A 25,041-nucleotide genomic window follows, 5' to 3' on the forward strand; every position below is an offset into this window, starting at 1 on the left:
AATACTGTTCCAGTGTTGTGTAGACTTTGGATCCGCCTAGAAGGAGTTACTTCCAATTCAAGATCAGCTCAAATGGTTTTCTCCAGCTCATTTCATTGTTTCATCATACAGTTACTAGCAGTTGTCTATTAAAGCATTGGTTTGTTTGCCCTAGGTCTTATTCCATCAGATTTGTGCTGCAATTCATGTTTGTATTCCAGAAGCAGCTGTTGTGCTTATGTAGGTGAATTGTGTATATTTATGTTTATCTCAATTCACAGTTGAGAAGTATTTATGTTAAGTTTATTTGTCTAGGATTGTACAGGCTGTCAGTCGGCACATTGGCTTGGGCTTTCAGCACAGGTTATCTGAATTTCATGAGTTCAGCAACTGAAAAAAAAGATGAGTCAACTAATCTCCTGTAGTTCAGTGGTCTTTCATATATTATCTGTATAGGGGCTTCCTTGAAAATTCACACTCTCAGAACTAAACCTTTAGAAGAGGAAGCATTCATTTAAGAAACTTAACCTTCATATGTGGAAATTTTCCTCTTGTGGTGCGGTTACTCTGTTTTGACAGTGTTTGTTACTTTTTACTCAGCTAATAATTTCAAACTATGACTGATGTTGGCAGATATTAACATGTTTCTGTGTCTTACAGATGCTGTTAGTCTTTCAAGCTCTAGAAGCCATTTTACTGAGGACAGCCAGTGACCTCTCCCATTTTTCTGTTGTGGGAATGAACATAGTAAAAAAGTTGATTCATTCCTACATGAGATTGGTCTATGCTGCTTTGTATTCTGAAAATCACAGGTAAGTCTTCTCTGAACTGTTGCGGTTGATCCCGAGAGGCTGTTTGGGTCTTGAACACGTATACAAGATGCAGCAAAATTCATCTTGACTTATTGCTAATAATTCAGCTTTATTTAATGGTAGTTTCACATGCCATAAAATAAGTGCATGTGGAAGTCTTTGCAAGGTAGCTCTGATACAATACACAATCTAATGCTAAGGTGATACTTTCCAGAGGATGCAGTTTTCATCAGCTATGCCTGTCATAGTGAGAGGTTAAGTGGATGGTATCTTGAGTCTAGTATCTGTCTTATCTATTATTTTAATAATGCTTGGTTTGTGAAGTGAAATGTACTGTGTGGAACAGGGAGGAACAGACTGTGTTGTAGTTCACAGAGGCTGAGCAGTCTAAAGGAGCTGTTCTTGAGTGGTTTATTTCCCTGTATTTTTTGTAGTCAGATTTTTTTTCCTTTCAGACTGCCTTTTCTTTCTTTTTCTGACTCTTAACTCTAATGCCATTTTAGACCAGTTGAAGCACTCATGTTATCTACAGTTTCTCACGGTCTGTGGATGGAGGGGGTGAGAGAAGTTGCAAATGCCAGAGACATTTTAATGCAAATGTTGGAGAAAGAGGAAGGAACAGAAAAAAACAGAGACTGGAAATGCCTTGCCCAATGCTAGTGACTTGTCTTTTGGTCTTTGGACAAGCCAGAATTTAGGAGAGCATCTTCTGCTTTCCAGCTGATGGACACAACTGTGCTTCCTGCCCTACTCAGTTGATCTTACTGCAACAAGCATTTTAGCTGTACGTAGAATCCCAAATATGGGTGGATAGGTACATTGTAAATAAATTTTGAAACTATATGAGATCTGCACTTCTTATTAAGCATTTAACGATTACAGGTTTTGGAGAAATCCTCCTAGAACCTGCATAGAGGAGGCTGCACATTTCTGGTGGTGTATGCTCTGCTTTTTCTGTGCCACATCTTTGATGTGTGAAGGGATTTTATTGTGATGAGTCTAGATGGGATTTTTGCTTTAATCAGTGACTTTCTTATAGATTATCCATGAATGAAACATGACAGACAGATTCCAAAGCCCTTGATAGGCAGTGGCTATACAGATCATGGACGTCTTCAGACTTGTACCTGATGGCCCTGCCACGTTGCCATTGAAAAACTCCTATGAATTTAGAAGTTCTTAATTTTTGGCACTTTTTTCCTTTTATCCTACTTTATAAATCCAGCCTCTCATAACAGCTTAATTTTGGGAAAGAATATAAATAGTCATGCCCTTTTCCCTTCTTCCCACTGCCCTCCTTCCCCATGGCTAAAATAGTGGTTTTGGTTGTTTTAGCATCCCTTCTATTTTCTGAGGCAATTTTTGCCGGTGGTCAGTGAGTAAGAAGAAAAACTGAGTGTAGATCTGAGTGTAGATCTTGGGATTAAGTTCACAACGGGGCCATACTGAATACTTGAACTGAAGAAAACCTCTGTCATTGAGCTTAAACACAAAAAGTGCAGTCTGGTTTTGTCCTGTGCTGTGTGTGTCCTTAACTTTAACATCACTTGCAGCTCTGATGGACCTGCTTGTGGCAGTAAGTGCATAAGTATTTGCAGGACTGGGGATTCTGTCCAAGAAATCATAGAATCATAGAATGGTAGGGATTGAAAGGGACCTTTAGAGATCATCTAGTCCAACCCCCCTGCAGAAGCAGGGTCACCTAGATCAGATTGCACAGGAACATGTCCATGCGGGTGTTGAAGACCTCCAAGAAAGGAGACTCCATAACCCCTCTGGGCAACCTGTGCCAGGGCTCCCTCCCCTGAACAGTGAAATAGTTTTTTCTTATGTTTAAGTGGAACTTTTTGTGTTCCAGCTTCATCCCACTACCCCTTGTCCTGTTACTGTCTACTATAGAAAAAAGTGCTGTCCCAACATCCTGACACCCACCCTTTAGATATTTATAAATGTTAATATGATCACCCCTCAATCTCCAGACTAAACAGCCTCAGTTCCTGCAGCCTTTCCTCATATGAAATACGCTTGTAGAAATAGGGTGTTAACAAAGACAACCAAAGTTCTTTGTCAATAGTACAATAACATTTGTGTTTGCCTAAATTTGTATTGTGATTGTCATCATAATGATCGATTATATATTCAGCTAAAGCTTCCATCAAGTGTAGTGAGAGCTGTACAAGTGTTGTGGTGTAGGCCCATCTAGGGACAAAAGGACATGATTAGACTTAAGTACCCCAGACTTCGGAACTCCCGAAGGACATGGGATGCTTAATTGCTGCTTAAAGTCCTGGACGAAATGGATTAGGGGAGGAAAACTGAATTGAATCCACCTGCAACTAAAACATAACAAACAGAAATATCCAACTGGAAAATAATACAGAGGAGAGTGAATGATGGAAGTTCAACCAGCTCTTTAAGATCACCTTTCCCCCACCCCTTCTCTCTTCCCTGGCTCAGAGCACTGAGCCCAGTGTCATTACTGCCTCCCCCCATAAGCAGTGCTGGAGGCAGGGAATAGGGGGTGCAGTCAGTCTTTTCCTGATGTCTCTTGATGTTTATCACACTCCTGAGGAAAAGTGCTCCTCACCAGTCCTCCCTTGCTCTAGCTCAGAGTCTCCCACACACTGAGCAGCCCTGCATAGGCTGCTCCAACCCTAGTTCATCTTCTCCAAGTTGGGCCTAAACTGCTTGCTCCCTCCTACTCAGAGTCTCCAGCTCTCATCCCCTCTGTCACAGGGTCTTTACTTCTTGTAAGAAGTCACAGGCTGCAACGATGTCTCTGGTCCAGCATCGCTTTCTGTCTTTTCCTGGCTGCAGCGTCCACATGGTCACCTCCATCTTGCCCTTCCCTTTGTCTCCCCTCCATGCACCTCAAATTCCCGTCCTTAAATAGTGATGACAGGCGCCAGATTGGCCCAGCCGGGCTGGAGGTAGGTCTGAACCCCAGACCTGAGGGAAAGTTTGAGAACTGTTTACCAGATCTGCATTGCAGCTCCCTTCCCCCTGTTACAAAGCAAAAGCAGCTCCTCGCAAAAACATGACACCAAGGCTACTTTTGGTTGCTTGTCTTGGGACTGACTCAAAAGTGCTTCATATCTGAAACACTTTGAAGGCTTGGGTGGATATTGGACATAGAGCGAGATAATTTATTTTACAGGGAAGAAGTCTTTCTTTAAATTTTCATCTCTTGATTTGATTGTTTGTATAACTGTCATGATGGAAATAACCTGTGGATTTTCCTTTGCATTTTGTTTTAGAATGAGCCGAGCGTGCCTTACCCTCTTGTCAGCAATGGTGGCTCAGGGGCCAGATTCAGCAAGGGATGTGTATAGCCATTTTGATTTCAATAATAAGTTTCTGCCTGGATTATTGAAAAAAAGATGTAAGAAGGTAAATCAAGCTGCTGATGTGCTACGAATGGCTCCATCAGTTTTCCTCTGCCAAGTATTCAAAACAAAGCTGTAGCCAACGTTGCTTTATTTTTATCTGCCAGAACTTACCTCTTGCTTTCTGTCCTGTGTCAAGATGAAATGCCTCTTGGTTATTGCTAGTGAATAGCAGGACTGTATGGCAAGAGATTCCCATCCACTTAATAAGAAATCCCAAGGGAATGTTTTTTGATTATCTGCAGTAGCGGGAGAACTGGCCTGCACCCTTGAGGTACAGCTTGCTTTGTTTTCCATCCTGTGCTGGTCTTTCTCATCTTGTCAGGATGCAGGGTTCCTCAGGATAACCTTGTTTCTACGCTGCTTTGTAGAATTTACTGCAAAGCAATGAAGGACTTTGTCTGTTTCAATAAATCTGTTGTTTCTGTGGGCTGCCCTTTTAATGTCTAAGAGAAAGTTGCGGTAAACTTCTGAAAACTAATCATTGTTGTGTTTGGGAAGAGCTCAGTCTTTTCCAATGTAAGGACTGCAGTTTGATCCCACTGAAATAAATGGAGGTTGGGGGTTCTGCAGATGTTTTAATAGAGAGAGGATTTTGCCCAATTGCAGTACAGAGTAATTGCATTTCAAAACATAACCTCAAATTTTAAACAATCTCTTGGTGGAAATCTTTAAGGAGAATATGCCAATGAGGAGAAAAAGTCTACTCTCTTTTTTTTCCAAGAGGAATTTCTATTTCTCGTTTTCTCTCTGTTAAAAATAATCAGGATTGACCTGAACCAGTGTTTTAGAACAAGAATATTTATGTGTCATTCCAAGTATAATAATACAATTCAGAGCTGCTGTATTGTTTCTAGTTTTTAAAGATGACTTGTAGAATGAATGTGTACATTTGTGTTGTATTTTTGCCATCTGTGGAGACTGTGTATAATGCAATCAAGTAGAAGGCAAAAAAATCAAACACACACCTTTTTTCCTGAAACCACCATTTACAATTTCAGGAACGTCAGACTTTGTGGGTTTTGACTTTACTGCAGAAGTTGTCTTTAGGAGGACGTCCACCCCTTAAATTTAAATGCCTGGATGCAGTCATTAGACCATAAGCTTATTAGATATGCAAGTAAGGTACAAGGAAAAAAGTTTACAAAAACAGATTGAGGGTCTTACTCTTGCTCAGCTTTCAGCGGAATTCTTTTGTCACAAGTGACTGTCAGGTGTGAATTTTTAATAGAAAAATATCAGGGCCAAAGCCTATAGAAAAATCTCATTTCTTTCTCTTCGTTTCTTCTTTCAGCCCTGTCATGAATCACTTCTGCCTTATGTTGAGCCTAGTCATTATCTTCTTTGAGGAATTTTGACAGACAACTTAATTTTGCATGGCAAGTTTAAAAAAATTATACATCATGGATGGACTCATCAGGGAATATAGTGATAAGATGAGGAGTAATGGTTTTAAACTGAAAGAGGATGGATTTAGATTAGATATTAGGAAGAAATTCTCTATTGTGGGGATGCTGAGGCACTGGAACAGGATGTCCAGAGAGGTTGTGGATGCCCCATCCCTGGAAATGTTCAGCGCCAGGTTGGATTGGGCTTTGGGCAATGTGGTCTGGTGGAAGGTGTCCCTGTCCATGACAGGAGGCTTGATACTAGACTATCTTTAAGGTCCCTTCCAACACAAGCCATTCTATGATCCTGTGTTCATATACTATGATCGTTTTCCAGGCAAAGCTTTTACTATTTCACCTGTGCTTGAATTGTAGTTTTATAACAGATTAACCCCTTTTTTAAGGGCCATTTTGTGTTTGTTTTTTTTTTTTAGCTGACATAAGTTGCATGACCCAGCTAGCTCCATGAGCAGCTGTGATAGCTGAGAGATGTGGCTAAAGCACTGCAGCTCAAAGATGGCAATGAGCAGCAAGAGTTCCCAAGACTGGCACTGCTCTGGAAGTCTGTGTAGTGAGAAATTGCAGCAACAGCACTACTGCCGTTACTGTTCTTGAGTATTTTTGTGAATTGACAAGTGTACCAAGTGGTGCAGAAGTGAGGACATTCGGTGATATGTGTACAGGATTTCTCATGAATATACTGTTAACATTTTGGGGTTTTCTCCATTTATGGCCTATCCTGTGTATTGAGAATTAAAGACAATGTGAACTAGGACACCTTCCTTTTTGATGTTGACTTGTAACAGACTGTTACCTGCTTAAGGCTAGAAATTTTCCAAATGAATATACCTTGGATGTATTGTGTATAAATGTATGTGTATGGCTATGGGCAGCATGTGTAAAGAAGTTGTTTAACTTACCTATTTATGGTGCTTATAAAGATAATCAATTGTTGGCAGTTTTGTACAGTGTATGCTAACAATTTCTTTTATCTTTGTTAGGGAAGACCTGATGTCCGTATGGCCTATATTCAGTTTGCTCTCTCCTTTTTAATTACTGGCGACAATGCAATCTTGACACAGGTGCTGGAATTAAAAGGTACTTCATAATTTCTTGTTTGTTTTTTTTTTAAGGCAGAATCTTTTATAAGTGATAATAAATATGAGCTAATTCAAAATGTGAATGGGTTAAACAGCACTAACAAGATACATAAGACATCTTTTTAATATTATTATCTGAAAAGCTTTAAACTTGTCCAGTATTCTAGTGTGTGTCTCTTCTGCTTCAGAGTAATGTTTTCTATCTGCAAAAATTTTCAAAAAGTAGAAAGCCTTTGGTGACAAAAATGTAAGAAAGGTAAAGGCCATAGTAATAGTGGATATATTGCATTAATTTTTTTAAAGACTATATGTACTTTAGTTTCCTTGCTCTCCTTGCAGAGCTCAACTGTTGTGTACTGCATTAGAGCACTTTTTGTCAATGGTTCAGGGGAGCAGTGTAATGTCCTTTGCATTCTTTATGGGGGCATTACATGGGAGTGCAGCCCAGGAGTATGTTATACTTGTGTCTTTTAGAGAAGGTAGACAAACTGAACTGACAAGGAGGAGAATCCACAAAGCTGAATCTTCTGTACACTTGATTAGTATTCAATCCATTATGTGCTACAGATAATGTAAAACTTCTGATGACTTTAGTGATTCGAAATATACTGCTGGTATTTCTCAAGTTGTGAGCTGCTACCCCTTTGGTAAGGTTATGAAAGAATCCAGAAGCAATCTAGAAATGCTCTAAAAAAAAAAGGGAGGCATTAGCTATCAGCTTCTTTATTTACTTAGTTTCATTTATTTACTGTTATTGTTCATGCTACCTTGGGGGCTGCTGATTTCTTTTGATTGCTGTCAGTTCTTCAGTTCTGTCAGAAAAGGGAATGTCAGTGCACACACATAGACCCAGTCAGCACAGCTGGCTTGTGTATACTGTAAGATACTGAAGTTCTCTATAAAGTGAAGTTCTCTAATTTTGGAATGAGCAAGTGAGCCAAAAGATGATGCATGTGATTGGAGATGTAAATTCCAAACACTGAAGAATCACTCAGTGAAACAATTGTGAGTTCTTCAATGGAAATGATGGGCATTTACTCAAATGTTTAAATACTGCCTAGCACATTGGGTCCCAAAATGCATTTGAAATTTACAGATGCTGCTGTACTAAGTGTTAATAGCTAAGTTATCAAATTAGCCAGTTACAGTGAGAGTAGATTTGGCAGCATTACTTGTTCATCAGTGTAGTTACAGATGCACGATCCTTCTGAACTCTGATTGCAGCCTTTCGATTAATCCTTAAATATAACTACAAGTTAAATAATATGACATTGAAGAGAAATGAGTATGAATTCCCTGAAGCATTTTACTATGAAAATAGCTTCCACATTTACGCTTAACACTTGAAATGTCTTCTTAGATTTCGTTCCCAATATACTTCGCTCTGAAATAAAGGAAGACAAAGTTTCTACTGTCAATCTTCTACTTTCCACACTGAGAACTAAGGTATGATACACTCTTGAAACTGCATTGTCCCTTGTTTTCTGTTTTCTTTGCTACTGGAAACACTTTTGCCATAATTTCACAGAAAAGGTACAGCTTTTTAAGATACTGGCACTGTGCTGCTGGAGGTTTGTTAGTGCATCCATTACTGATAGTGTTTTTTGAAGGCTGATAGCTTGGCTGCCTTACTGTTTCAGGACTGAAGTTTGTTATGGTTTTCCCATGCCTTCTTTTGAAGGAAGTCATTGCAAGAGCTTGTACTTGGATGCTAATTTCAACTCATCTTTAGTGTGTGGTGTCCCATCAGATTCTATTTGTTTCATGGGTTGTGTTTGAATCAGTGTGAAACCTGAACATCAAAAGAACTAGAGTCCTTTAGGTACTTCCAATGACGGTTAAGATTGGTCCTTCAATTAATGTGTCTCATGCCAAAGTGGAGAGGTCAACTAGATTTGAGTAGGTCTTTGTACATCTTTACCTTGCTCAGAGCTAAGTCTTCTTTCCAGGAGAAAAAGGATTTTGTGTGTTTTTAATATAGGGACTGTGACATGACATGAAATGGGTTTCTAGAAGTTACCTGGTTGCAACTGAAGGGTGTGTGTGTTCCCCCACCAGTCATATCAGAGCTCTGTTGAGGCTGTGTCCTGTGGTCGTGGTTATCTGGGCTTTGGACTTGCTGTTACGATGGCAGGGTTTCTGCTGCAGCAGGTAAATTCAAAGGTATTTCTTAGTGGAGTAGAAGAAAAGGAAATTCTTATCATAATATTGTCTTCCCAAGATCAGAGAAATTTTTGTGAAAAAGAAAGGGTACATTCCACCTGCTATCAGAAAGTACTGTTGGAGAGGTAAGTCAGAAGTTGTTTTTTCTGATTCTTTCATAGCAGACAGAAGTAATCTCATGATATAGCAGAAAACCAGAACTGATGAAAGGTGTGAGAGTTGGTTTAGTCTAAACTACATTTCCTTAGCTTCTGAGCATGGCAGTGCTTCTTGTTTGACTGTGGTGCACCAGCTTGTTGCTGCTGTGTCAGCACCAGAAACAGCAACTGCATCAACAACTGCACCAGAAACTTATTTCTATACAAATGATTAAAAAACCATTTGTACTTCCAGCATCTGTAGTTTTTCAATCTCTGTTTCGAATTACTGTAGCGATGTTACACAAACTGTTGTATGACCAATTAAGAAAATGAAAAAAAAAGTAGTTTCCAATTTAGAGTGTAACTATAAGAGCCTGCATCAGACTCAGGCTTTTCACAACTTGCAATTTAAAGCCAGTATTATTTTGTTTTTCTATTGCAGCAACCTTGGAAGAAGAAGAAATAAAAATCTAGCATTTAAATGTAAAATAAACTTCCTTGAAACTTTGTTTTCTGGATTAAGCTCTTCCCATGTGGCAATCATACCTTGTGTAGTGTGCTGTTATTGGTGAAAGCTGACACACTGTATGACTGCTTCAGTTTAGCAGGGAAAATGAGAATTACAAAATGTGTACAAGAAGACACAGTAGGAGAACTTCTGCAAACTTCTTCCACTGAGTTTTCCTCTTTCTTTCCAGCTTTGTATATAGCAGATTCTAGTGTCTCTACCAGCAGATTTCCATGATCCTAATCTGTGTCAGCAGTACTCTGAATAACATTCTGTGTTCTTTAGTTGAAAGTCTGTCCTGTCCAGCATGTGCAGTGTTTGCAGAAGTTGGTGTAGAATCTCATGGCTTCAACCATATCAAGATGGGAACAGGATCATACGAAAGAAGTGTTAAGAGGACAGGCAAAAACCTTTTGACTGGTGTAGTGAGGAGTACGAGCTCTGTGTGTACTAGAAGAATGAAGTTTGTTGCTAATGTGCTGTTATTTTGTGATAACTTGCAAGAAATAGCAGTTGTGTATGTTTCTGATTTTTTTTTTTTCTTTTGTTGTTGTTTTCAGGTAGTTCAAAATAAAAGTATCACCAAAACCCAGAAGGTGCGCTTTTTTACCGCAGAGGTGTTGATTCATATTGCTTCACTTTACCGGTGGAATGGCATTACTGATGTCAACCCTGGGGATTTCAAGGTCTGGTAACTTATTTCTTTCAAACTCCTAGGTCTTGCATGCCTTTTTGCTTTTTTTTCCCCATCCCTGTTGTAGCCCACATGTTTGAAATAGCTTCCAGTTACTCTAACCGTGATAAGCTCAAGAACATGAATCTGCTGAGGCTTCTTGAAAAGAAACTCCAACTTTCTGCTGCTTCTCACTGCTTGAGGAGAAGGGTAGTGCAGATCTGTTAACCAGAAAAATCTGTTAACCAGAGAAATGAGTCTTTTGGGTGCGAGCACTGTACTCCATTTCCTGGACGTTTTTCTATCCCTATAGGAGAATGTATCAGCAATGATGTTCTTACCACATACCTCACTCCCATCCTACACACTGGTCTAATATGAGAGCTAAACTCCCAATTTGATTGCCAGCCTTTCCAGCTTACATAGTTTGAGAGGTTGGCAGGATTTCTGAGGGTTGAGCTTTTTACTGATTCTACTGGTCCATGAAATCACATTCCTAAAGTCATAAATGAGGCAAAGATCAGGGCTGCAGCTGGTGTCTGTGTTAGTACTGCAGATGTTTTGTCATCTTCTCATAAGTAGTTTATGATTTTGCTTTTAAAACTTTTTCTTCATCATGGAATCCCTTTTTTTTTCCCCCCTTTCACTGTGGGAATATGTAAGGTTGTAAACCCTATGCAGAGCAGTAGACAGACTTCTATACTTCCACTGGGTTTTGGCCACAGACTTTGCACTTTTGTGTTGATTAACACTTGATCTTTAGAAGCCCAACCATTCTTCTTGAAAACTTCTAACACTGAACAACTGCCTTCTTACGCTTCCTCTGGTGGATGTTTATGCCTGTGCCATTCCAATCCTTATATACTGTAAACATGTTTTGGAAGAGACCCGTTTCTAACAGGTGTCTGCTTGGAGATATGCAAATCTATGACCCTAATTCATAAACATGCATTTCAGTTTTGAGTAATTTTATATTCTTAGAATTTCATGCAGTCTTTGTGACACATATGATTTGTGGTTTCCCAGCCACAGTTGTCAAGAGGGACCTCTCATTCGTACAGATCTTGAGTTGTGCTGGATGTAAAAGGTTAATGGAATATTGATTATTTTTTGGTTTTGCTTGTCATGCATGTTTGGTCACTCATTTTTTTGGTATGATGACTGTAATGGCATTGATATCACACCTTCCTTGAAGCATTGGCATATTCAGTGCATTGTGAGTGATCCATATTTCTTGCTCTGTGTTAAAGTTGTTACATCTTCCACCAAATTGGTATAAACCCCTTCAACCATACTTGTTTCACTTACTTTATGCTGAGGACTTCAGTGATTTTTTTTTTTTGAGTTTTTTGTGAACTTTCTCATAGTGAACCTCACCTTTTAGAAAGTTGATTAATACAGATTAAATATTAGATCCTTGACTCCGAAGTCCCAGGATGGCCTTGACCAATTTATCTTAAGTTTTATGTCACTACTTTCCGGTAACTTGATTTTTCTCTTATGTTTTCCTGCCTGTCTGTCTTAGCAAATGCCCTAAGTCAGTAAAACACTATATAGTAGATATGTGCTTAACTTTGGGAGGTTTGCATTCCTTGAAACAAAAATTATTGTAATATTGAATGTGTTTCATACATAAATGGAAGCTTCTCTTGTTGATCTGAACAAAAGCCAAACTGCGTTTTAGCATTCCTGTAAAAAAGAACTTCAGAAAATCTAGGGTGAAATTGATGTAAGATTTTCTTCTGTGATACAAAAAATCATATGCTTTTTTTACTATTTAATTTTGGTAGGTGACTCAAGGTTCTGAGGAGGTGGGAAAGACGGTGGTACGGGAACTTGTTCATAATTTCTTAATGGACCTCTGCTGCTCTCTGAAACATGGCATAACTTTCCATGATCCAAGTCTTGGAACATCTGGCAGGTAAGTCACTGAACAACTGAAATTGTATGTAAGCTTTGTGCTAAGAACAAGACAGGCCTTGGTTGCAAGTTAACCAGGCTTTTGCAAGTTAACTTTACTGAGTTCTGCTTCCATCTCTTTTTCTTCTGCGTCTGACAAAAGAAATATGTTGGGTTTTTTTATTGTTTTTATTTTTAACTTCCTAAGATGAAATTGTTGGATCCCCTTATTCCTCAGCATCCTGGAGTAGAAAGTGCGCTGCCCTCTTTGTAGGGGCTTAGGCAGTGGTTGTGTTCTCTGAGCCATCTCACTGTATAATTAGAGACAAAGTCTCTTGTTGCAAGGTGTGATTTTCCAACTGGAGATTTTTTTGATGTAACAATAAGGCATAAAATCTGCAGTGTTAAACAGATGGGCTAAAATACCTAGTCTAATTTACATTCTGTAGAAACAGATGTGGTTTATCCAAGATTTTTGCAAAGTGCTAAAGTTGATTTCCACAGTGCCAGAATTCAGCCTGCAACACCTAATTTGGAAATACTTATTTGCCCTACTGTTTCTATTTGCTAACTAGATAAAATATGTGTGCACTAAGATTATAGCTGACAGAGAAAATAATTGATACTTTTCTGTTTCCGTGGAGTAGTTCTCATAGGATGGCTTTATATTTCGTCACGTTAAGGTACTAGATTACAGTAGCAGGTACTAATACTGAGTGGTGCTACAGCAGGTTGTTTCTTGTTTTGAGCAAAATTTTAACTAGTGTTCCTCTGGCATCAGCAGTATTCTTACTTTGTTTAGGGACATATAGAACAAAATATGTAAAAAACCAAAAGGGACTGCACAACCACAGAATATGCTTCTAAGTTTAATTTTAAGATTTTAATTTTACAATTTTAGCTTTGTAAAGTTTGGTTAGAATATTTCTGACACATTGTGGTTTTAATTAAAAATAATTACTGTTTGTCATGCAGGAAATCTGTAAGTAAATTCAATCACTTCTCTTCTGTGTATAAACTCAGAAATTTTGCCAGCAATGTGAGAAGTTTTGCCTTGAATTTACCCCAGCAACAGTTAGAGGAATTGCAGAGTTACATGTAAAGTAACAACATAAGGATTTCTTTTTTAAAGTATTTTTTTTGTCTTCCACAGGGGAGGAAATGTGGTGCTTTTGCGCTTTCTGCTTGGTTTAAAAACTGCAACAGAAGATGAAATGGTTGCTGATCTCTTGGTGAATGTTCTTAAAGTATGCCCAGATTTATTGAATAGATACTTTAAGGAGACCCAATATTCCTTTGTTCCTCGACTGAAGTCTGCTTGGATGGATAATATGAAGTTAGTCAGAAAGGTAAGACTGTGAATGATCCACAGAAAGATGCAATTCCAGTACTGTTTTTCCTGTAGAAATTGAATTAGTTTTTGTTAAACAGTAATGCAGACTTACACAAAATTGTAGTAGGAAAGACAGTAAAGTCAGACATTCCTGACCCATGGAAAAGTTACCAAGCCAAGGAACTTTGTAGTAGATTGGTAAGTCTGCCTTTGGTTGCTTTTATTACAGATAGATATTATAATGCTATTCCTATGTAAAATCCATTACAGTTTGGGTACAGAGCCTAGCCAGCCTGTCGTGTGGCCATCTTACGTATAAACTGACGGAATTAATGAATTTAGTTGAAGTCTTCCTTGTGAGAAGGAACAGATTTCATTGATTTCAGAGGAGCTAAGTTGAGGATCAGGGAGTGGAGTTTTTTGTTTCAGTAGCAGCTGTTCTGTATCAGAGGAAATTCATGTGTCTGAAGATGTATTATGTTCACAGCTGTAAATGCACGGTGCTTCAGAGTTTATTAAAATCACTAGAAAGCAGACAGGCACAATATTTCATAAATTATGATTTTAAAAACAAATCATTCCAGCAGTGGGAAAGTTAGGTGTCTGAGATTTAAGTTAGCTAAACAGGAAGGACTTAGTGGTTCTGAAATAACACCATCAGTTACTCTAGGTATGTTAGGAAAGAAGCAACAGGGTGCTGTTAAATATTGAAAATGGTAAGTGGAGCGGGGGGTAAATGACATCCTGCTTTCTCTGGGTGCTGAGGAAAATGAGTGTAGACATAGAGTGAGTTGGAAGGTCACTTGATAAAAAGCCATTCTCAGAGCAGGAGGCTGTATAAACATTTACCTAAACTGGGAAAGAAGGAATTGGCATAAGAAGCAGTGGGAAATGTCACGTTGATATGAGATGCAGCAACACTGAAGTTCAGCTAGAAACACCTTTTGTCTTTTCTGAGTCTTCTTCTGTCTCTTTGGCCCATTTTAAGCCAAAGAGACAGAAGATCTCTTACTGTCTCTCAAGAGACAGTAAGATCTGTACTCTGTTGAAAACAGATGGCCTTTAGCAGGAACGCAGGTCACATACAGATGATCAGTTTAGTGAATAGGAGTCTAGAGGTTGCTCTTTAGCATTTCTGTGTAAAAATGACAAGTCAAAACTCTTCTGTAAAATGCTCTCCAGAAAAAGCTGTTATCTCCAGGGCTACATCAATGTTGATGAAATTGTTATTTTTATTTCAGATCTATGAGGCTCAACCCGAGATCTCCAATTCTTTTAAGACTTCAGAGTTTATTCCACTTCCCAGGTTGCTTTCTATGGTGATGGTAACAACAGTCCCGGCAGTGTGCAATAAAATAATGTTCACTCAAGGACTAAATGTAAGTGCAGTCTGTAGTATTTCAGTAGATTTTTCTGTCCTAGTTAGTACTCTCTAAGTCTGTGATCATACAAGAAGTCTCTTGAGTTGTTTAATTAATTGCATTTTGTATTGTCTATCCCATCATAAATCTGAGTAAGCACTGGAAAATGAGTTAAACTTCACTGATACTACATCCAAGAGCCATTCACAGGCACCAGTTCTGCCAATACTCTCTAGTGGTTTAAGCTGGAAATCTGAAGACCTAGATATTTTCCTGCAAGCCAAGGTTTAGGAAATAATTAAGTAATTAACAAATTTTAACATCTATTCAGAGTACAGATTATGTGCAAAGTTTCAGGAAGCTCTGAAATGTCATTAATTCAACTTCCTTCTTCTAGTTACCCAGCACAGTAGTGAAGCACAGCATACTGTCACTTGTATCGATGGTTCTGAGAAGGGCCTTGAAGAACATTGAGTACTGTCTGAATGAAGATACTTGGCAAAAGTCAGAAATCTACACACTGTCAATGATGCAAGAATTCATACAGCTGTACAGAGAAGCCATCAGCAAGGTACAAAGTAAAAAGAAAATAGGGGTCTAACATAGAGTCATAGAATGAAGTCATTTTACAGCAGATAACTACTCCTCTCTGCTTTCTCCCCAAGTGGCTGTTGACCAAGGTGCCAGGATATAATACCTGGCGAAGGACAGGTATTATACCTTGGCAGGGGGAGAGGAAGATTGTGGATTAAAAGGTGTTAACAACTGGCATGGTGGTAGACTACATTTCTTAATACAGCTGGGTGATGGAAATGCAAATCAAATTTTGTTGTGAGACAAATTTGTAACATTGACAGCTGTTGTGCTGCAAATGAATTTCAAGAGTAGGCTTGGAAGCAAATTTTCTTTCTGGTTCAAGTAAATTGTGGCCAGCAGAGTTTGCTTAGAAGTTACTAGGTAAGGCAACACTTGAGTTGAAAATGTACCATGAGGATGAAGGAACCAAACATAAATTTTTCACAGGAAAGTTTTTCAGTAAGATTTTCATTGCAGTATTTATGTTTTGCAGAAGTGGAAGTATGCTATTTCAGAGCTTTTTCTAATTGCATTCTAGGTCAGTTACAACCTTTGTGAAGAGCAGCTAGACCTTGTGTTTGTTTGTTAGTTGTCAGTGTTTTTATCACAGTAGCTTTGTCTCATGCAGGAGAGCTATTACAACTTACTCATTCTGCTTTTAGCTTTTACCAGACATGAACAATATAGTGGCTGTTTGGCAGTCCCTTCTGAAGCAAGGAAGAGAGCACCATGATGGCCAAGAGGAGAAAAGGGAAAGTAGTATCTCCACTGTGAAGGCAATGACTGAGGCAGCAGAAGTTGCTGAACAGCATGGTAGGCAAAGCAGGTGGAGTTACCTCTTCTTACATGTATAAGTGAATCAGTGTTGTGAAATCCTCATCACATGTAGGGTTGTGAACTTCAGCAGAGTCCAGGTGTCACTTGTACATATTTTACATTTAATATTCAGCTTTGCTTTGTTCAGTTCTTCGGGTAGTTTAATTCTGATCAACATCAGAATCTCCTAGGAACACAGTTTGACAAATAGGCTGCCATTGCTGCTAGGAGGTTAAGCAGTTTGACTTTCTGCTGTCATGGAATCACAGAGTGGTTGAGCTTGGAAGGGACCTGTGGAGATCATCTTGTCCAACCTCTTTGCCTAAACCTGGATGCTCAGAACCATGTCCTCTCTCAAAACCTCTCTCAAAACCAGTGTCCCTCCTGAAGGACTTGCTTTCATACTCTCATTGCAGGAAGCTGTAAGTTTTATTACTCTGTAGCTTGACTAGCAGCTTGCGATGTTTTTCTTATAGACTCAAGATAAATCTGCAACCAGTTTCATGTCCTTCACAGGACATGTTCCACAGTGAGGCTTCCTGGAACACAGAGTATGTCCTTCTAAGTCTGGTTTAGGCAGCAAAATAGTGCCAATGCTGACACTTCAAGGCTCTTTAGTAGTTGAGTGCCTGCTGAAACCAGTGGAGCAGCTAATCCCTAAAATACTATAGCAGTAGTTTCTCTGCCTACTAGAGTGATAAAACCATATCAGATACTTTCAGCTCACCTTTTACATCTTTATTTGCACTGTGGCCACTAGAGAATTCTTTTTTAGTGGGAGTCGAGACTTTTGCAAACAAAGACAAAGTTTATGCATGGCTTCCATCCAGTTCTTCATAGCTCCCTGAGGGAGACCCAGTTAACAGGAAAAATAGTGGGTGTTAAAAAAAGGTTTTGGCTGCCTTCATTTATTTTACTTCCTTTCATTAATGACTGGATAACAAGTAGCTTTTATGCGTCCTCATGTTATAAACTAAAAGAATATTTAGCTGCTGAGAGAGATTTTTTCCTAAGAAGTAAACAACTACCTTAACTGAAGTTGGTGTCGCTCTCATACAGATACTTGTTGTCTTTCTCTTGCCAAGAGGTCACGTTGAGAAAGTATGATTTTGTAAGAGGGAGGGAAAAGAAAGAAACCTTCAACTGAAGTAATAAATTGGTAACAAATTAGTGTACAGTCTCCTGCACTTCTCCACTCAAACCTACCTGGCATTAGGTTAAGGTAGTGTCCCTGGAAACCTTCAGCAAGACCATAACCTTCTCTTTTTTTTCTTTTTTTTTTTTTTTCTGTTGTTCAGCCTCAAATTAAACAGCAGTGGGACTAACTGAATTCTTATAATGAGTGTTAAAACATTGAGATTTTCTTTTATATGTCCTAGCATTGTCAAATCAGATTAGAAATGGCAACTGCCAATTTAAGCACTAAATAAGCTGATCTAGTTTTTGAAATATTCACACAGGAATGCTGTGAAGGGAAACTGGGGATTCGATTCCATCATTGGGGTTTTTTTATGTTTGTTCTTGTTAGTGAGGAAGAGAATGTCATTTTGTAGGCAAGTCTATTGGAGACACAGTAATTCTCAGGATGGATAATGCAGATGCTACACTGTGTGCTCTTGGTATGAAGGAAGGAGTAACTAACTATATAAACATTTTGTTTAGGTTCAGATGATGCTGAGACGCTGTTTCTGAAAGCAGCACTGCTTCAGGTCATATGCCTTTATCAGAAGGTTGTGCCCCACTTGGTAGCACAGAGCACCTTTGATTTTAGCAAGCTACTAAAAGGTATGTGATGAGTATTTCTATTACCTTCATGTTTTCTCTGGCTGGTTCACAGCAGAAGGGAATGTTTGCTTTTCTGTATAGATAGTCTTTTGTGTAGATAAGAGAAAGAATTGTTTTCTAAAAGTAATCCATTTTAGTTTCTTCATTGTGTTGGCATTTATTGTTGCTATTTCTGTAGCCCTCTGGCACTTTGCCCTCTTAAGTTCCATATCTACTCTGCCACACTCAGTTGTAAATGGTAGGGTGTGCTACAGTCTTCCTCTTTGTGTGTCATATTCTTGCAAATATTTGGTCTTTACGGAGTTTTAATTCTAACGTTTCCGAGGAAGACTTATGTTCAATTCTTAATGAGATTGGGGTTTGCAATTATTCTAGACCTATGCCTACAATCCAACATAAGTAAGTTACTTCCAAACTGTTACTAGATACAATAATACAGATTTTGTTTTTTAACAGCATAGTTGACAGAAAGTTTGGGGTGGAGGAGAAGCATTTAACCAGTTTACCAGTCTCCTCTGGAAAAATCTTTTGTCACTGCAGTATTTTTTCCATTTGCTGTGTTTTGAATTGTTTTGTCACGGTTTGGCAGTGTGTGGGGAGAAGAACGGTGTTCTGTGTGGTATTATCTCCTGTGGAAAATCTATATGAGGAAGCACTTCAGCAATATTGTTGTATTTTTGTCTCTGATGTCATGTTCACAGAGGGTATTCCTCTTCATACAGCAGAAATAAACAGAGACGTGCTGTACCTGCTTTATGCAGCAAGGATGATGAGCCACAAATTATGGGCTGTGGGCAAGATCCTCCAATTACAGCTTGTGGGACAATAAATACAGCCATTTAAAAATGTGACTGGAGGAGAAAGCGAATTGTAGTTTGAACGTCATTGCTGTCTGTGGGCCATCACGAGCTTGTAGGCCACCAAAATACAGCAACTATCTGTTTTAGGCAGGTCTGGGATGTGTAAGGATGGGAGTTATGTAAATGCCTTAATTAAAGTCTGTCAGGGATAAAAAAGGGGCTTTAAACAAAACCCTCCTCTAAATCAACTGTCTCATGCATGAGGTTTTCCTCCCTCTGTCAAAGCATATTTAATTGGTTTGTATACTTGGTGACTCACCAAATCACATACTCTGTTTATCCCATTATTTCTTGCATTGGTCTGCTTTCTTCAAAATAGAAAAAAGGCAGGACACTTTTTTTTTGTGAGGCAGAAATCTCTTTGATTATATGTTTTGTTACTGTATGAAACAGTAAAGTTGAGCAGGGTGGAAAATAAAGCATTATTCTCATAAAAAGATGTAACGAAGTGAGCCTGGATATTAATTTTAATGGAAGATGATAGGGCAACAATGATGGTGTAATTTAATTGTGAAACTTTGTTTTCTCAAATGCAAGCTTAAGAGTTCTGTTGTTCCTTTCCCCTCACCCTGACTGAAACATACACTCCAAAGGCAGCATATTTTTTTACCTTATAGCAATTTCTTGAAACGAATGGTACAAGTTTTTTGTTTGGTTTTATATTTGATTAGACTTTTAGTGACTTCTAAAAAAATACTGTTCTCTCTCTTATGTGGACCACAAAAATACCACACAGACTATGGAAAGCACACTGACAGCAAAGCTCTATGCAGCTGATCTCTGTGTGTACTTAACTGGAGTTAAGTGTGGGCAGATCAGCTTTTGGAGAATACTGTGATGGTCTCTGCACAGCTTTGTCACCTGTGAGGTGAATAATTCTGAAGTTATACCATAGCAGTCGTTGTAGCAGATGGTAAAGGTAATGTAGAGAGAGACACATGTGTAAAGCTGCATTACCTGTAGCAAATATGTCCCATTCTCTTGATATGCACCTTCTAAATACTTGTAAGTATTAATGAGATCCCCCCTCAGTCTCCTCCAGGCTGAACAGCCCCATTTCCCACAGCCTTTCCTCATAAGGAAGATACTGCAGTCCCCTGATCATCGTGGTGGCCCTGCGCTGGACTCTGTCCAGAAGTTCTCTGTCCCTCTTGAGCTGAGGAGCCCAGAACTGGACACAAGACTCCAGATGAGGCCTTACCAGGGCAGTGTAGAGAGGGAGAAGAATCTCTCTTGACCTGCTGGCGTCACTCTTCTTGATGCATCCCAGGATGCCATTGGCCTTCTTGGCCATAAGGGCACATTGGTGGCTCATGTTTAATTTCTTATCAACCAGGACTCCCAGGTTTCTCTCTCCAGAGCTGCTCTTCAGCAGCTCAATCCCCAGCCTGTCCTGGTGCATGGGGTTGTTCCTTCCCAGATGCAGGACTCTACACTTGTCCTTGTTGAACCTCAGGAGGTTCCTCTCTGCCCAACTCTCAAGCCAGTCGAGATCCTGCTGAGTGGCAGCACAGCCTTCTGCGGAATCAGCCAGTCCTCCCAGTTCGGTGTCATCAGAGAACTTGCTGCAGGTATACTCTGTCCCTTCATCCAGGTCATTGATGAAGATATTGAACAAAACTGGCCCCAGAACCAATCCCTGTGGAACTCCACTGGCTACAGGCCTCCAACTCACTTCTGTGCCATTGATCACCACCCTCTGGGCTCTGTCATTCAGACATCTCTTGATCCACCTCACTGTCCACTCCTCCAAGCCACACTGCCTGAGCTTTCCTATGAGGATGTTGTGGGAGACAGTGTCAAAAGCCTTGCTGAAGTCAAGATGTATGACATCCACTGCTCTCTCTTTATCTAGCCAGCCAGTTTTCATAGAAGGCTTTCAGATTGGTTAAGCAGGATTTCCCCTTAGTGAATTTGTATTGAGTCTCCCTGATAACCGTCTTTTCCTTCACATGTTTAGTGACTACATTCAGGATGAGTTGTTCCATCACCTTTCCAGGGATGGAGGTCAGGCTGAATGGCCTGTAGTTTCTCAGGTCCTCCTTCTTGCCCTTTTTGAAGAATGGAGTGACATTGGCCTTCCTCCAGTCCTCAGGCACCTCACCAGTCCTCCATGGTCATTTAAAAATGATGGAGAGAGGCTTAGCAATGTCACCCAGCTCCCTCAGCATTTGTGGATGCATCCCGTCAGGTCCCATGGATTTGCAGGTGTCCAGCTTGCCCAACAAGTCTCTGACATCATCCTCATCCACCAAGGGAAAGTCTTCTGTTCTTCCCTAGGGTCGGCCTTGGCAGTGAAGACTGAGACAAAGAAGGCATTCAGTAGTTCTACCTTCTCTGCATCCTCCGTCACCAGGACACCCTCTGTGTTCATCAGCAGATTCACATTCTCCCTTATCTTCCTTTTACTGCTGATGTATTTGAAAAAGCCCTTCTTCTTTTTCTTTACTTCCTTTGCCAGCTTTCATTCCAAAAGGGCTTTGGCCTCCTTGGTTTTGTTCCTGTATACTCTGGCAATGTTCCTATACTCTTCCCAAGCAGCCAGGCCCTTTTTCCACCTTACGTAGATTTATTTCTTCTCCTTGAGTAGTTCCAGTAGTTCCTTTTTCATCCATGTAGGCCTTTTGCTTCTCTTTCCTGATTTTCTGTTTGTGGGGATACACTAATCTTGGGTTTGCAGAAAGTGGTGCTTGAAGATCGACCAGCTTGCTTGGGCATTCCTACCGTCAAGAATCCTGCCCCATGGGATTCTTTCAAGCAGGTTTTTGAAGAGGCCAAAGTCAGCTCACCTGAAGTCCACGGCTACAACCTGGCTTGGTGTCCTGCTTTTTCCACGGAGGATCTTGAACTCTACCATCAACATAACAAATATATATAGATATAGATATAGATATAGATATAAACATATTAACATAGAAATGTTAAGATTTGTTAATGGACTTAAACTATAGACCAAAATAGAGAATTTATCCATCCTCTTTACTTCCTGTAGGCCACAGGTTTTCAGAGTTGTCAAGACTGATAGGTGAGATTTTTTTATTGCCATGCTTCAGCAATAGCTTGTGCCAGGGGCAGCTGTTAGACTGTCCCCTCTGAGGGCTGGATTCCAGTCTTAGGTTGACCAAACATAATTACAGATATGGAGGTCTCATGGTATGAAGATTTGTGGATTGCCAGCTTATTTCATGATGGTGGTTTGAAACCCTAAATTATTAGTGTTACTGAAATCTCACAAAAACATACCAAAATAAAGTTGATTGTATTGCTTTCAAATCTCAGGTATTGTCACTGAAAAGGGCCTCCGGGAGGAGGTCCCTCGTGTTCTGCAGCACCATATACTGAAAGTGGCTTTGGAACTTCCTGCAAATAAATTTGCCTGGTTCAGAGTACAGGTAAGAGACTTTAAGACTGTTTCCTTGGCCTGTTGTCCTCAGATCCTTACATCTGCCTGGTTTTAGACTAGTCCCAATCTAGCCATATTAAGAGATGATCCTTTTATAAAACCAGTAGGAATTACAGTCTTAGCATTAATACAGAATCCCTTCTAAGCTGAAAAGTTTTTCTACAAGGACATATTTTTTTTGCCTCCCTGCAAAGGCTGGACAAGATTCCTTCTTGTCTTTGGAGAGAGGCATGAGTGAGAATTTGCTGGTTTATCACTTGTCTGGAAAACCTGATATTCCAGACCAAGGAAATGACCTATGTGGGAGCCATCCCACAGTTCACAGGGAAGATTCTGATGTGTTAAGGCTGTCTCTCCTCTCTGTAATTTCTGGAAACCTTTGGGGCACTTGCTCTCTTATTTACTGCAGCCTTGTAAAATAAGAGAGCCTGCTTTTGATATCTGGAGAAAGGAGTGGGCATAGCTTTGAGAGGAAGCAGAGAGACCCATGGGTGATGTGACTGTGACCCTGCCTTGTATGAGATGTTCTGTCCTCTGCAGTTTGGGGGCCATAAAGGAAAAATGAGGAGAGCAAGTGGAGGAAAACATGGAAATGGGCAAAGACACTAAAGTATTTGCTTGTGGCTTTGCGCTTCCAGCATAGACAGGTTTTAACTGAAAGGATAAAAGCCAAATCTGGCAATACTACAGACATCAAATGCAACTCAGTGAGAAAACCAGGGAAGGTGACTGAAAGATTATCATTTGATGTTCAGACTGTGTTCAGTATACCTATGACTGACATTGTTTTCCCGATCTCTGGGAATCAGTATTTTAAAAGATTATATTTCTTATTCAGACAATACTTGTAGGAAGTCTGAATTCCTGGGAATAACAAAAACAGAAGTAGAATGAATAATTGGGGAGGAAAATGGCTGTACCTTGGACACTTGTATTACTTGATGCTTCTGTTACTCTCCTTCACTTTCCAAAACATTGTATTCATCTTCTTGGCCTACTGAATGCAAAGCAGTATGAATGATCTCATTCATTTTTGGCCTTGGTATTTTGGGCAGATCTATAAAATAATATACTTTTATGATGTAACTGCTTTAGTACAACACAATCCTGCACAGTATTGCTGTTCCAGGGGAAATTGAACATCTTTTTCTTATAGGATGTCTCTGAGACAGAGAAGGCATCGAGTGAAAAATCAGTATTCTATTTACTGATGAAAATGTTTGTTACAAGTAACCATTCTCATCTGAAAATTTCAACCAAAAAACTGATCATCAAGGTAAGCATTTGATCTGTAACATCAGGATAGTCATTATATCCCAGTGGTTTGAAATTTCAGGATTGTAAGTTGTTTTTTTCTTAAAGCAGATAATGCACCTTTACTGCATAATTGTGTTGCCAACAGTCTTCTTTCCTGACTGTTTTCTCTGACTGTTGTTGGAATTTGCTGTCAGATAACTACCTATTAGCTAACTAGAAAAGAAATGCTGTCATCTGAATTTACTGCAACAGTTTATGAAATAGTAAGGAAAGTGTCTTTAATGTTTGCCCGCCCTCCTAGGATAAATTAGTTCCAATACTGTAATACATCATAGTTTGTACCTGCAAAGGTCTTGACATTGATCAAGAAGAGGTTACTTCTGGTTTTTCTTTTTATCCTCATTTATTGAATCTGTACTTCATCACTCTAGCCTTCCTAAAGCCTTAGCTAGTTTGCTCTGGCCTTGCAAAATAGTCCTGGTTTTGACAGTCTGATGCAAGGAGCACTTTTGTCTTAAAAATGAATTTAAATCTCCTTTAATGCGTTCAAGTAAGTTAGCCGACTCTTCAGAAGTATTGAGCAACTGTAACTCTCATAAAGGCACTAGTGGCTGTTGTTCTCAATATCTTTTTAAAACTGTGCATCTTTTAGTTATATAAGTAGAGGCAGAGATCTACATTAAAAACAAACCCAACCAAACAACTATCCCTGACAACAGAAAATCCCAAAAGCTGTTCTAAGCTTTGAATGGGGCTCCTTGTGCAGTTCCCCATAGTAATAGTGGCATACAAGTTTGTATAAAGCTTTGTGGTTTTAATTTCTGTGTTTAGCTTCAATCACAGGGTGCAACTATAATGTTCAATCCACTAAACCAAAGTTACAATGATTGAATTAGGTTTTAGTTGTCCTTGATATCTACAAAGGATAAAAGTCAAGTTAACTTTGTCTCACAGTAATAAATATCTCAATCGAAAGCTACCCAGTAGAGGTTTTCTAGTGTATTGGGATTCTTTTGCTGAGTGGAGTCGTGGGATGCCTGACTCATTCTTGTTTCCTCTTTTAGATTCAGTCCATTTTATTTTCTTTGAAGAGAGTACAGGAGCAGTAAAGTTAGGGCAGTTATGTCAGCAGAAAGGCTGCTAAGAATAGATGTTAATGAGTGTGTTTTGCTTATTTTTCTACACAGTGTCATATAATCGGAAGGCATGTTTTGGGATTTCACATTCTGTTCCTGCCTGTTTTCATGACAGCTGCAAGTGTATTTCTATTTCAAGACCCTGCCAAAAATAGTTAATTATTTTAAAGTGAATGCTTTTTTTCTTTTTCCTTTCTTTAAATGAATTACCCTGTCAGATTTGTTATTTTGTCTTTGTTATTTGCATAGCTGCTGGTGGTGTTGTACACAGAGCAAATGTACAGCAAATGAGCTGTGATAGCTTCCTTTGTATTTTGGGTGTGAGGAGAAACAAAGGCACAGATTCCTCCCACATAATTACAGTCATTTAAGGTAGGTGCCAGAGTTAGAAAGCTGGTCAAGTTTTCTTGTGTTGAGAGTGAGGGGCAAGAGAGTTCTGACATTGTGCAGTTCAAATCACGTGTCC

General features: G+C 39.4%; 1 protein-coding gene across 5 annotated transcripts in view; it reads left to right on the top strand.

The window, feature by feature from the left end:
- URB1 (URB1 ribosome biogenesis homolog) overlaps positions 1 to 25,041 on the top strand; it is a 64,246-nt gene that overhangs the window by 1,664 nt on the left and 37,541 nt on the right. For 3 of the 5 annotated variants that reach the window (XR_009819220.1, XM_062001914.1, XM_062001929.1), the window contains exons 3-15: positions 640 to 791; positions 4,049 to 4,181; positions 6,567 to 6,663; positions 8,026 to 8,111; positions 10,037 to 10,162; positions 11,940 to 12,070; positions 13,202 to 13,397; positions 14,623 to 14,760; positions 15,140 to 15,313; positions 15,981 to 16,131; positions 17,797 to 17,919; positions 22,059 to 22,171; positions 23,339 to 23,458. Coding sequence is in view for 4 of the 5 variants with exons in the window: in XM_062001914.1 (XP_061857898.1) it covers positions 640 to 791; positions 4,049 to 4,181; positions 6,567 to 6,663; positions 8,026 to 8,111; positions 10,037 to 10,162; positions 11,940 to 12,070; positions 13,202 to 13,397; positions 14,623 to 14,760; positions 15,140 to 15,313; positions 15,981 to 16,131; positions 17,797 to 17,919; positions 22,059 to 22,171; positions 23,339 to 23,458 (1,740 nt within the window). In the remaining variant the exon portion in view is untranslated. Of the gene's footprint in view, positions 1 to 639; positions 792 to 4,048; positions 4,182 to 6,022; positions 6,221 to 6,566; positions 6,664 to 8,025; positions 8,112 to 10,036; positions 10,163 to 11,939; positions 12,071 to 13,201; positions 13,398 to 14,622; positions 14,761 to 15,139; positions 15,314 to 15,980; positions 16,132 to 17,796; positions 17,920 to 22,058; positions 22,172 to 23,338; positions 23,459 to 25,041 lie in introns of those variants that run through there. The other 2 variants (XM_062001934.1, XM_062001941.1) reach the window with 2 other exon arrangements.

The sequence above is a fragment of the Colius striatus genome, chromosome 1 (assembly GCF_028858725.1).
Source record: "Colius striatus isolate bColStr4 chromosome 1, bColStr4.1.hap1, whole genome shotgun sequence".
NCBI classification, from domain to species: domain Eukaryota; kingdom Metazoa; phylum Chordata; class Aves; order Coliiformes; family Coliidae; genus Colius; species Colius striatus.